Source organism: Fukomys damarensis, unplaced genomic scaffold (genome assembly GCF_012274545.1).
Source record: "Fukomys damarensis isolate Sample0158 unplaced genomic scaffold, DMR_v1.0_HiC HiC_scaffold_32, whole genome shotgun sequence".
Taxonomy (NCBI): Eukaryota; Metazoa; Chordata; class Mammalia; order Rodentia; family Bathyergidae; genus Fukomys; species Fukomys damarensis.
In genome coordinates this window covers 47,538,395-47,551,324 of record NW_022900944.1, presented here as the reverse complement: position 1 = coordinate 47,551,324, position 12,930 = coordinate 47,538,395, and the positions used below count along the sequence as shown (strand labels likewise).

The 12,930-nt window shown below is 51.1% G+C and overlaps 2 protein-coding genes across 2 annotated transcripts in view; one reads left to right on the top strand and one right to left on the bottom strand.

Moving 5' to 3' along the window:
- Zcchc14 (zinc finger CCHC-type containing 14) overlaps positions 1 to 1,208 on the top strand; it is a 40,062-nt gene extending 38,854 nt beyond the window's left edge. The window contains exons 13-14 of the mRNA XM_033757916.1: positions 830 to 1,017; positions 1,131 to 1,208. Coding sequence (XP_033613807.1) covers positions 830 to 1,017; positions 1,131 to 1,208 — 266 coding nt within the window. The remainder of the gene's footprint in view (positions 1 to 829; positions 1,018 to 1,130) is intronic.
- Positions 1,209 to 4,110: 2,902 nt separating this feature from the next.
- Map1lc3b (microtubule associated protein 1 light chain 3 beta) lies at positions 4,111 to 9,303 on the bottom strand. The gene is made up of 3 exons (XM_033757881.1): positions 9,049 to 9,303; positions 5,842 to 5,948; positions 4,111 to 5,347 (listed from the first exon to the last, which is right to left on the bottom strand). Exons 1-3 carry the CDS (start codon positions 9,121 to 9,123, stop codon positions 5,167 to 5,169), a joined length of 363 nt encoding a protein of 120 aa, XP_033613772.1. The 5' UTR covers positions 9,124 to 9,303; the 3' UTR covers positions 4,111 to 5,166.
- Between the last annotated feature and the right edge of the window lie 3,627 nt (positions 9,304 to 12,930).

Sequence of the window (12,930 nt, the reverse complement as noted above, 5' to 3'; positions counted from 1 at the left end):
CGGCGGTGTGCGGGGTCCCCAGCCCGGGCCAGGGCCAGGACGGGCAGCTCGCCGGCCTGTCCCTCTGCAGTCACTCACGCTTGCCCTCTCTCCCCCTCCAGGTACTTTTAGGTTGAAATACGCCCCTCCAGCCGAAAGTCTGGACTCCACAGACTGATGTTTTTCTCTGGCAACAGAAAGTTAAGCCATGGAGTCATAAAGCAAACACAAAACTGAGACGTCTAGTTACTGTTGAGCTTACTGTTTTTAATCCAAAGGTGCTTTACTTGACTAGACTGGATAGAAAATCTAGTGTAGACGCGCATCAAACGATTCTATTGCCAAAATCCTAGATTGGAGCTCAAAGTCAGGACTCGCCGATGGGCCGCCCGCGGTTGGTGACGCATCGTCTACACCGCAGTCTCCTGGAGCGTCGCGTCGCTGGTCCTTCCAGGCTCACACACAATTCCAGGGCAGCTATGCGGTCTGATCGGGAGCCCCGGCCTGGACTCTGGACACCCCTGGGTCAGGGAGAATGTCAGCTTCACTTTGTTTCGTTTCCTTTTGTTTTCCCTAAGTGACTAGGCACCGATCTCTGGGATTTTAAGGGTCGCACTGTGGAAGGGCGTAAGCCGCTGCGGACCTCTGCAGGCTGGGAGACTGCTCCGACCCCAGTTGTAGCGCCGGCACCAGCAAGCAGCTAGGCCTCATCCGCAGCAGAGGTTTCAGTACGTCCTTCCCTCTTGCAAATGTTTGTAGCAGTTCCAGGCTTTTAAGTTTTTTCCTGCAGATAAACCTAGACTACGTTCATACATAGAAATAGTTCATTCTCAACAACTTTATTTCTAAGGGTCCAAGGCCCAGGGAATCCAGTCGCTGCGGCCGGCAGTGCTTCGAGCCGCTCTGCACCATAACCGACTCCTGCAGGACACCAAGCTCGGCGCTGGAGTCGGCTGTGGCCGGTGCTCCTCGCCCTTAGGGGAGCTGGCAGGCGGTCACTTCTGGGGGTCCTGGGATGCCAGCCACAGGGCCGATGCTGTCAGAGTCCCACTCGAGGCAGACACTTGAACAGTAGTGGTCCTGCAGCTTAGGAGCCAGATACCCGGGGCTGTCCCATCAGCTCTGCTGAACTCGGCTATGCTGATCCCCAGTTCCGTCTGCTCCGAGGCGTCTGGGAGCTCAGCGACCCTGGGCAGTCAGACCGAAAGTCGCGCGTCTCCCCTTGGTAGAGTGAACGTCCCCCTCACTCCAGGCCTCTGCAGTTTCACCCACGGGACTAACAGCATTTTGGTCTGAGACTTACGGACTTCAGTCTTCAAGGTTAAAGGGAATTTTCTTTTCAAAAAGCAAAGTCTAAAATGCTAACGCCTTCAATATTAAAATATTGATTGGTAGAGTCTTGCCAGGGGTTTTCCAGTTGAATATTTGTTAAGAAGAGAATCACAGTATTCAGACCATTCGTAAAACAGGACAATCAGCCTCACACAAAATTGTCATAAATCAGAAAAATAAAAAACCCTAGAATTTGAGGCATTGTGATACGAGGCTTCAAATTTTGAGATCGGTTTCCTGACTTCATGGAAACTAAAGCAGAAAGTTGTTACATTTTTTATGAAAGGCTTTTAGTAGAGTTTTGTAGTATTATTTTAGTAGAATTTTATTTCTATGCAATGCAGAATTGACAGACCTCTGTGTTCTCTCAATGGTACCCAGTATTACATAATTTTGACGTAATGGTGACGTTTACTGCAACAGCTGTGAGGGGTGTTACGCTGATCTCTTAAACACTACGAAATGTCAGATAATGAGAACCGACACAACTTTGCCTTAAAGAGTACCAGACTGGAATTTGTCATTACGTTAAAGGAAGACTTGGAGTGTTCATTGATGTTTACGATTTTAATATTTCTGAAGGCCATTACAGTGGCCCGGATATGTGCTGAAAGCCAAACTTTTAAATTTTTTGGTTTTTTTAAACAAAGAAATATTTTAAATAAATCCTGTTTCAACACAGTGAAATTGTTGAAAACTGTCTCATAGCAAGAGAAAAATAACATTTCAGTTTTTTGTTTTAGTGGTCAGTATAGAATGAAAGTTGTCTGTGTTACCCTAACAACTATTTTGATAAATATTAGAGGTTTAACCTGCAATACAACAGAAACTTCCGTTTGAAGTGTGACACTCAAGAGTTGAGGTTGTGAGTTCTGACTTTGTCCCAGCCGTGTTCTGGCCATCAGAGGTCCTCGGAAAACCTCCAGCTGGCTCGGGAAGCGGCGTGTAGTGGCCTCTCGAGGACTGGGCCATGTGAACGAGGGATTCGCCGGGCAGGAGACTCCACTGCCGACCTCCGAGCGCTCCCGAATGAGCCCTGTGTGCGCAGCATTTTTCTCCAAAAGCAACCAAAGTCAGGATGCCGGAAGAGCATTTGTCCACCAGTGCTGGTCAGCCACACAGCGCACTGACCCTTCTGAGCCCTTTTGCTGAGGTGCGGACTCCGTGCTGTGTGGCAGGTGGGTTGGTCTCCCTCTGCGAGTCTGTCCTGCCTTCCGTGTCTAACCCTGCGCTTCTGTCTGCCAGAATGGGGACAGTGGAGTGTACAGCCCGACCAGAACACGGTGTCGGGATGAAGCAACTATTTAACCTGTTTTTTTTAAGCAAAATACTTCAATTTTTCTACCTTATTTTCTAATTTTTATTTCACAGTAATATCAAAAATTGGAAAGATGTTTAATGTTAAATTCCTAGTTGCTAAAGAGCAATGAGGAATGGGAGGTAGCACTTAACAATAAAGATAAACAGTATTTTCTTGAACGCATACATGTGATTGGGTATTCAACCAACCAGCATCCTCTGTCATCTCCTCAAGATTACAGGAGTCGCTTGCTTCTGCGTAGTTGTAGGGTCTGTACTTTACTCACTAGTTAGGGTTCTAGGTCCCGTACTGCAGTCTGCCTGGTCTGCACCACCCATGTGCCCAGGCACAGAGGCAGGGGCAGCACCTCTGCCTAAACATCATCCCCTCCATGTGACTGACACTCAGGCACTGCCCAGGGCGTCGGGTCACACGTCCTTCTCCGTCCTCTCCTGTTCCTTCCTGCTTCCCAGTTATCTTGTCCAAGGCCTTGCTAGTTTCCATCCTGGTGGTGTTAGCTGCTAGTCTTCTGAGTAGCCATGTGAGCAAGGGATTCACCGGGGTGGCTGTGTCCTTTCCAGAGTGTAGGTGACTCCCAAAGAGCAAGTCAGGGGACACAGAGTGCAGGGACTAACAAGGCTGGGCTCTCACACAGTCCCGGGAGGGCCTGTGTGGAAGCGAATGTTCTAGAACCACAGGCTGTGCTGGTCGGGGCCAAAGATCCCAGGCACTGTCCTGCCGTCTGGGGAACGAGCGGGGGCCCCTGAGCCCGTCACGTTAGCTCTCCTGTGCACACACAGACAAGGCGTTGGTACCAAGACTGCAACCCTTCACGGCTTCTATTGGACATACTTTCTTTTAAGGAATGAAGGAAAATTCTCCCATTTTTGAGCCATTCTTTTGTCAATTCTACAAAATGCATGTAACTTTATAAATATTTTTAAAAGATATAGTTTTGTAAATATTTAATATTCTGCTAATTTGATTTTGAATTGTAAATGTCAAGTATTCTGTTTTTGGGGTTTTTATGTTTTATTATACTTTGTTAAAAAAGAAAAATTGTACATTTTTAGAATGTTTTTATGAGTAAATTTAATGTACTGAAAATAAAAATTTTAAAAAAGCCTCTGTGTTTGATTCCATCGGGTCTTTGGCCGGTCTGCCCCTGCTGTCTCTCCACGTGGGAAGCACAAGGCAGGCTCCTTCTCTGAGGGACAGTGGTCGCCTCGCAGGGCTCCATTTTGAATAAAACTTCTCCCTAGAACAGTGGCGCTCTGCTGCAGCTCGGTCCGCACTTGGCGTTGGCCAGGCTGGCCTGCCCTAGGGGCCCCACACGCTCCTGCCCAGGTGTGCGCTTCTGCCTGGCTGTGCCTGTGGTGGCCGTTCTTGCATCCTTGCTCTGCCAAAGGCCTGGCCAAGTGGAGGCAGAGCCGTGGAGGTGAGGCCCGCCCCCGTGTGCTGCCCACCGTCCGCCCAGAGCAGCCTGCAGGGCCCGTGGCTCAGGAGGCGAGGCTGACAGGTTCGGTTACGCCTTTATTTGCTTAGTGTGTTAAAAAGGTACTGTCCTGAAGATCTCATAAACATCACCCCTCTCAGCACCTGTAAAAAGCATTGTAGTTATGATGGCGTGTACAGTGTGAGGAGACAGGTGGAGTTTACAGCACGTGAAACCAACAGGTTACAGTGAGCAGGGGGACACACATGCGGGGAGGTCCTGGCTGGCAGCCAGTTCTCCCGACAGCCTGAGAACAGGCACCGAGCACGGCCTGCTCAGGTGGTGCAGCTGGCCTTCCTGTGACTCCGTGTCGTGTGTGGGCCGAGCCGGGTGCTGTGGGCGCACCGTGGAGTCCTACCGTCTGCGCATAAGCCCTTCCACGACATCCCAAGTGCCCGCTTGGTGGAGAAGCCCATCCTGTGTCACGGCCACAGGCAGAGGCAGCACGGTGTGGGGATCAGTGCTGGCTTCCACTGTGGCCTTGGGACGGCGCTGGCCACTGCTGCTTCGCTCCCGGCACAGGCGCCAGCTCACAGTCTCAGCCCCAGGAAATCTGAGCAGAACAAGTGCCACCATTTGGGCTGCTTCCCAGCCCCACCCTGTTTTGTGCAAAGGCACTGGGGTTCTGCCCGGCAGCCTGGGCACAGGAAGGGACCCATGTAGTCGGCTCAGGTTGGAAGGAAGCCAACCTGACCAGGCTCTGAGCCAGGGAAGGGCCTCAGTGTCTTGAAAGCCTGAAGTTCAGTTCCTGCTCCAACTGCAAGTTCCTACTAGGGGAAAAGCGTTAAAATAACCGCAGGTCTGTTTTAATGGCAACTTAGGATGCAAAGTATTTTATTTTTAAACTTCTAAACTTTGAAAACAAGGTAGCTGAGGTTAAATAAGAGCTTTCCAAGGCTGAGCGTGCTCGCTGAAACTCAGTTTTCCTTTATGAAATACAAAACTTCTTAAAACTCCCAGGTGGGCACGACTGTCCTGACGACCTGTGATAGAGGAGCTGACCGACCTCATGGGCGACACCTTTTCTCCTGGGTACGGGCTCGGGAAGCTTCTGGCCCGTCTAGGCGCAGGCGGACAGCCCCCTCCCGAAGGTCTCCTGGGAGGCGTAAACCATGTACAGGAAGCCGTCCCCGTCCTTCTCGCTCTCGTACACCTCCGAGATGGGTGTGGACACGCTCACCATGCTGTGGCCATTCACCAACAGGAAGAAGGCCTGGTTGGCGTTGAGCTGCAGGCGCCGCCTACGGAGGGGAGTAGCAGAGAAAAGTGGACAGACTCACACCAGCAGGGTGGAGTGTGAGGCTGTCCCCGCTGCTGTGCCGAGTGTGGTGCTGCGAGGATGCTCAACTCTCCTCTGACCCTCCTGCCGTTCATTCCCCGTGATGACACTGCTCCCCGATACTGACCAGAAGCGTTGGCAGATGGCTCAGCCCCGACTGACCGCTGCTGCAGTCTACTTCTCTTACCAGTGCTTGTGCCACCTTAAAGTGACATCTACACTAGGGGTCGGTGTGGAAGAATCAGGAGAGACCTCAGGACATGGCCACCCACTCAACGGCTGGCTGATCTATGTCAAAACCAAAGGTGGGCAGAGGAGGCGCTGCTCGATGAAACGGGCAAAGGAAGTGGCTCAATACCTGATCTTTTTTTTGGGGGGGGTACCAGGGATCAAACATGGTACCTTGTGCTTGTGAGGCAGGCAGTGGAAGCACTGAGCTAAATCCCCGGCCCATACCTGATGATCTTGATGAGCTCGCTCATGTTGACATGGTCAGGGACGAGGAACTTGGTTTTATCCAGGACAGGCAGCTGCTTCTCACCCTTGTATCGTTCTATGATCACCTAGAGAAGCCAGAGGGACTTAGAAACAGACATCAACAACAAAAAAGCAGCCAGGTGTGTTGGTGCTCGCCTGGGAGGCTGAGGCAGGGGGAGCACAAATTCAAGTGCAGCCCGGGCAACTTAGTGACTCAAAACATAAAAAAGGAGCTGAGGATGTAGCTCACCATGAAGGCTCTGAGTTCATTCTCCAATACTTAAAAAAAAACAAAAAACAAAAAAACAACTAACGTGCTTCCCAGGAGGCAGCTGAGACCTGCCAAAATGGGCCCCAACACGGCACAGCCCTGGCTTTCCCTGGCGCATTCGCACAGGTGGGCAGTCGCCTGTTAGCGCACACCTGTCCCTGACAGAGTGGAGCACGGGGGAAGCACTAGGCTGGCTGTCATTCCGTGTGAATGCGGTGCATCACAAACGCCTGCGTATCAGGGTCCTCAAGCCGCACAGGAACACAAGGCATGGATGCCAGCTTAGAGCTTGCACAGTGCTGTCAGTGCCCTGCCACCGCCCCACGTGTCTTCTGGGAGAGCCCAAGCTCTTCCCTAGGGTCACCCGCGCAGTGTTTCCCACCATGGAGCCCTTTCTCTACCGGGCACGAGAAAATCCCAGGTAAGTACCTCACAGGACGAGGACACGCGACGCGCTGGTTCCAAGGACAAAGTTATACACGGTGCCTCGATGGCCCTCAGCTTTTGTGCCGTGCTGGAGACTGAGCTGGGGCCTGCTCACCGAGCTACAGCCCGGCCCTTTTTCACTTTCTGAGACTCACTAATTCCCTACTTTGCCCACACTGGGCTTGAGCTTGTCATCCTCCTGCTTTAGCCTCCCAGAATGCATTTGCCACCACCCTGGTTGATCCTTTGCTTTTGATAAAATACTTTCTATTTTTTTAATTTTTAAAATTCATATTTGCTGCAATTTGATACATAACACAGAATGGTGCAGATACACGGGAACCGTGTGGTTCTGACACCCGCGTCTAGCCCAGGTCCTCACTAGGCTGGCAGCTGTGGTAGACACACAGAACTGCTCGGCATGCGCAAGGCCTTCAGCAGCCAGCTACCCACACCCACACCCGTCTCCTCAAACATGCATCATGTCTTCATGGGGAAAACAATAAAACCACTTATTTTGGGGGGCGGTACTAGGGATTGGACTCAGGACCTTGTGCTTTCAATGCAGGCAGCAGAACCACTGAGCTAAATCCCAAGGCCGTAAAACCCACTATTTTTGTATTGCTTTAACTGAGGCCAAAAATTTAACTACAAAGGAACAGAAATAGCTCCATATTATTAGTTGAAATAAACCCATTAACTCCTTACCTTTCTGTGAAGGAAAAGTTTTCTTTTTCAGTACTAAGCACTAACTATAAAATCCGATAGAGCCTACAAACTGCCAGGCACCCCCTCCCCATGGTGCCGTCACTCTCATACATGACAGGGACCTTGGGGTGCTTCTGCAGGGGGCTCCTTGGGAGTGTCCTGCAGAAGGCCCTGTGTGAGGCCATCCTGGGAGGAAGAGGCGGACAATTCGAGGCAGGGTGCACCGCTTGGATCCCAGCCCAGAAGTATTGAGAGGTCAGAGGTTGAGAAGAGACTGCAGGCCTAGCCTGTCTGTTAAGGGAACCCCCAGCAGGCCACACCCATCCCTTCCTGCTCCCACAGCTGCAGGTCTCAGTGCTGGTAATCGCCACAAAGACGCAAACCTAGGACCTTTCACTTTGCTTTTCAGCTCCTAGCTTGTCTTCCCTTTGCTTTGGGCTAAGCACCCGGCCAGGTCTGACAGGTACCTAGGGGGACCCCTGGGAGAGGGGCAGAACAGACTTTCTCTCAGCAGGCCTTTGCCCGCAGGCCCTGGCAGCTGCCAGGGTCCTCTGGACAACTGTGCTTGGTGGGGTGGTGCCTGTGAGTCTGACGCTCCAGCTGAACTCATGCAATTTGGCAGAGCCTGAAGGTGTGCAGCAGTACAGACTTTAAGGCAGGGCGGTCTGGGAGAGCCCCGCCCCAGAGGCTCGCTCAGGTGTCACACCTTAAAGTGCTTTCTACTTGAACTCCTGTGTCAGCCAATGTGGGGTGACTATTGTGTGCCCTAAATCATGCAAGTCCGCAACCACTTGGGTGGACCTCCTCCCGCCTGACAGGTCCGGGTACTGAAACTCCTCCCAGAATTTGAGTAACTAGTCCAAGATCACCCAGCAACCCTGAAGTTAGGACTGGAAAGAGAGGAGGCCCTCTGCACATCAGCAATCCAAGAGCCTGTGCACTGGTGGGCACTGGGGATCTCAGCACAGGAGCCCAGTGGCTGCGCATCAGTGAGACACTCGGTGAGTGACAGGAATGATATCTTGAGCCTCCAGAGGTGATGCACGCCTGTAATCCCAGCCTTCCAGGGGACTGAGGCAGGAGGATCACAGGTTCGGGCCAAGCCTGAGAATCTCAGCAAAACCCTTACTTAAAATAAGTAAAAAAGCACTAGGAGATGGGCATGGTGGCGCATGCCTGTAACTGCAACACTTTAGGAGGCTGAGGCAGGAGGACTGCTGAGTTGAGGCCAGCCTGGGCTATCAGGTTAAATTCAAGGCCAGCCTGAACTGCACAGCAAGACCCTGTCTCAAAAAACAAAAGCGCCGGGGATGCAGCTCAGTAAAAAGGCCCTGGTCCAATCCCCAGTGACACACACATACAGAGTGAATCCTGGGTGGGGGATGGTTAGCCCAAGAGGTACAGGTCTGCATAGCAGTCACTGCCACTTTATTCCTTTCAGAGACACTACTTCTTTCCAATAGTAAAACAGTGCCCTGGGGTGGAGTTCAAGGTACCTGTGTGCTGAGCGGGCACCAGGCCCTCAGCTGGGGGGGGACCATGGGGGACACACACCCACTAAAACAAAGCAAGTAACAGACCTAGCCCTCCATCTCTTTCTCCTTAGTTAATTTGGCTTGCAAAAAATGTACATTGGAACAGCAAATTCCGATCAGAGAGAAGAACGCAGTGAGGGAAATGCTGAGCTACCCTAATTCCAGGCGAGGAAACGGCCACACAGAGGCCCCGCGCCCGCCCAGCTTCTCCAGGCCGCTCGCAGCGGCGGCGGCACCGGGACCTACCGGGATCTTGGTGGGGTGCTGCTCCCGGATGAGCCGTACATCTTCCACTCTTTGTTCTGCAAAGAAAGGAGACATCCATCACCCAGGGCCGGGCAGCTTGTGGAGTTTCTGCAGCGCCACTGTCTCACGGCGCAGGCTCGTAGCTGAGGCCAGAGGTAAGGTGCAGTTAAGACAGAGCCCACGACACAGCTGACCAGGCAGCAGCAAGGACGCCAGCAGTGCACAGGTCTGGGGCCGAGGCTGCACTCCAGTTCAGGACACAGCTGCTGAGCAAGTCCACGGGGATTCCCTCTTTGTCCTCCCAGGGCTCCCACGTCCCGTGTGTCACTGTGCCTTCCTTCTCTGTGGCTCACTCTGGCGCAGGAAACTACTTTTTTTTCTTGTGTGTGGGTGGTACTGGGGATCAAACTCAGGACCTTGCATTTGTAAGGCAGGCGCGGTGCCACTGAGCTGCATCTCCGGCCAGGAACCCACTCTTAAGACCTGACTTACGCGATGCAACTTTCCCTGATCACTTCCCACCCTTCAATGGTCACGCTTAAGGGTAAGGAAGCTGCTCACAAGCAAGCACGTGGGAAGAGCGCCTTGCTTGTTTTAAATAATGTGCTTGGTGCCTAAAAGAACTGAAAGCTTAACTCACAAAGGACTGTTCAATACTTTTCTGAGAATCAATTTTCTTTTTCAGTATAATTACTTGTTTTCAACAGTTTTACTAACTTTCTGCACTACATAGGAAGAAGTTAAGCCAAGTCTATTCTCAGTAGCCTGACAATACAATAGAAGATGTAAACATGTCACTCATAGAGCAACATGAGAATGTATGATCGACGCGGTACTACTAAAACCACAGGGCAAAAACGTTAATAAAAATTGCCTCAGTTAAATGTTAACACCTTTTACAAACTCTACTGAAACAATCCCTATGTTCAAGTACAGCTGTATAAATTCTATTTTCCTACCCAACATTTTATTTCATGTCAGTTTCCCTTTTCTTGGGAGGTAGTTTGCTATGTAGCTCATGCAGGCCTCAGACAAAGTAATCCTCCTGTCTCAGCCTCTCCAGTGCTGGGACTGCAGGCGTGTGCCACCATGCCTGGCTAAGAGTTGTTTTCACTGAACTACAAGCTCAATGTTCAGGTTTCACTGCAGTGCTGGCACTGTACGATAAGTAAGTGGGTTTTGGGTTGAAGTTTGGCAGTTGGTCTCTAAAAGGTTTGCCATCATGTTTTAAGATTAATTACTAAACACAAAAACATAGAAGCTATAAACAAAGAGGATGGTAAAAGTCATGAGTTTGTACAAGTGCGTACTGTAGTCCCTGACTTACTTACAAACGAGTAAGTCCTATTTGTTCTAAATCCCACGAAGTAAGTCTTATACATCTCTGACACGAATATACATTGGAAAGCATAAAAAACCAATCACACACAAAAATACTGTAAGTCCTTGACTGTACTGCACTCTGTACACCGAGCATGCAGAAGCTCAACTGTGACAGCGTCCAGCAGACACAGGAGCTGCTTTCCTGATGTCTCCATCTGAGAAATGTTCATAACGTGAGGCCCATTTGTACCAGTTCCTAAATCAGGGACTTACTTACCTACTACTAAAAAATGCAAGGATGAAGATATATCTATCTGCTACAAACAGCAGACTGGCTGGGGTGGACAGTGCACACCTGTGATCCCAGCACTCAGGAGATCATGAGGCACAGTGATTTCAAGGTCAGCCTGGACTACACAGTGAAGCGAGCCAGCAGCTTTCATGCTTTATCCCTCTCCACCTCCTGCCAGCCCTCTCAGCCCTCCTACCCAGAACCCTGCTGCTTTAGACTGGCTTTTGCCTCTGTCCCAAAGAAGCTCCACTTTGTCAGTGTGGATTACTTTAGGGAGGAGAGTAAAATCCCTTCATTAATCTACTCTAACAAATAACTCTTTACAGACCCTGGAATGCATCTCACATACAGAAGCTTATCCCAGGTGAGCTCCGTGGCCCAGAGCTGTTCTGGCAGAGACAGGGTTGCCCCAGGCTACACAGAAGATTCCCTACTTAACAAAGCAAAATAGCTTACCCTGGTGAACTTAGATGTAGCAACCAGAGGGAAATGTTTGTTTGTTTTTTTTTTGTTTTTTGTTTTGAGACAGGGTCTCACTACTAGTTGAGACTGACCTGGAACTCACTATATAGCCCAGGCTGGTCTGCAATTCACAGTGGTCCTCCTGCCTCAGCCTCCCCAGAGTGCTGGGATTATAGGTGTGCACCACCACGCCCAGCTATGTTTTGTTTTTTTTTTTTAATTCTGTGGAACAAATTTATCTATTTAAATGAAGAAATGAAAAACAAAAGTTCTAACTGGGAGGCCTCAGAATCAGAAACCAGTGTTATCTTCACCCTGATTTATCCCCAGAATAAGGATGGAAAGGGAAAGGAAAATTATTTTCATGAGGTAACAAATGGAGGCACAAAGGAGGCAGCAACTTACAAGAGGTGGAGAGAGCAGCACCCAGGACAGCTCAGCAGCGCGGTGTCCCTGCCTGACAGCCACTCCCGGACGACGCAGGGCCACCAGCTACCTAACCACACCCTCAGCAGCCCTGGTGGGTGACACAGTAGGCAAGGACTCTCTTCCTCCCGCTTTCAGGTGCCACAGGATGTCTGCTGCCTGCCTCCTGCCACAGGTGGGCCAGGGCAGTCCCCTCAGAGAACAGGGAGGCCCGGAAGGTGCGGTCCCAGAGGCACATTAACAACGCCCATCTGCTCCAGGCTCATTCCTCCGGCCTGAAAAATCCTTAGAAAGCTGGGCGTGGTGGGGCTGCCTGTGATCCCTGCATTCAGGAGGCGGAGCAGGAGGATCAGCCTAACCCAAAAGGCAAATCTGGGGCAAGCCTAGTAAGACCCAGTCTCAAAACAACAACAGCCTCAAGCAGAGAGGAGACAGTGGGGGTCTAAGGTGGGTCTCACTTCGCTGACGTGTCACTTGCAAAGCTGCCTGGAGATACCCTGACATGTAAAGCACCTGACACACAACTCCCAGGATGTTTCACTGGATGACGTGGAACTGTAGCAAGTACACCGTCTCTTCCTCTGGCGGCAAAGGGACACCCAGCCCTGCGCTGAGTAACAAGGCTCAAGGTGGCAGACTACTGCCCGGGCGCCGGCAGGAACCCACTATCACCACACTCTACAGCCCTGGACAACAGACGCCCCGAAACACACGTATCCCCCGGGGCGCCTTGAGACCCGAGTCTACCCTCTGTGAGTCCCAGCAGAAACAAGCCTGGGAACCAGCTCTCTTAGATAAAGCAGAGAAACCAAGAGAAGCTGGAGCGAAGGCACATTTAAGAAGACTGAATCTACACTTACCTGCTCAATTTGAGGCGCAGGCCACCTGCACCGCACAGCCCCACCCACCCAGTCCCTTCAGCCAGAGGGAAGGGTGTTGCGTGTGCAGCAGCCCTAAATCCCCTCCCACTGTAAGAAGGCTCAGTGCTGCTCTGAGACAGCAAAGGTACCAAGTTTTAAGTCAACCTCAAGCCCACTCACTTGGAACGAGTAAGGCGGGACTTAGGCTCTCCACAGGGGTTCTCGCCAAGGAGCTGATGCTCCCCACTTACTTGGTGCGGATCTGAGAAAGGTCAGGGTCCACAGTCAAGTCTACCAATGTTGGAAACAAGGAAAGCCAGGAGCTATGAGATATCTGAACCGTTTCCTACAAAACAACTATTAAAGCCGGGCTTGACGGCACACGCCTGTAATCCCAGCACTCGGGAGGCTGAGGCAGGAGCGTCGCTGTGAGTTCAAGATCAGCCTGGGCTACATAGTGAATTCCAGGGCAGTCTCAACTACATAGTGAGACCCTGTCTCAAAAAAAAAAAAAAAAAA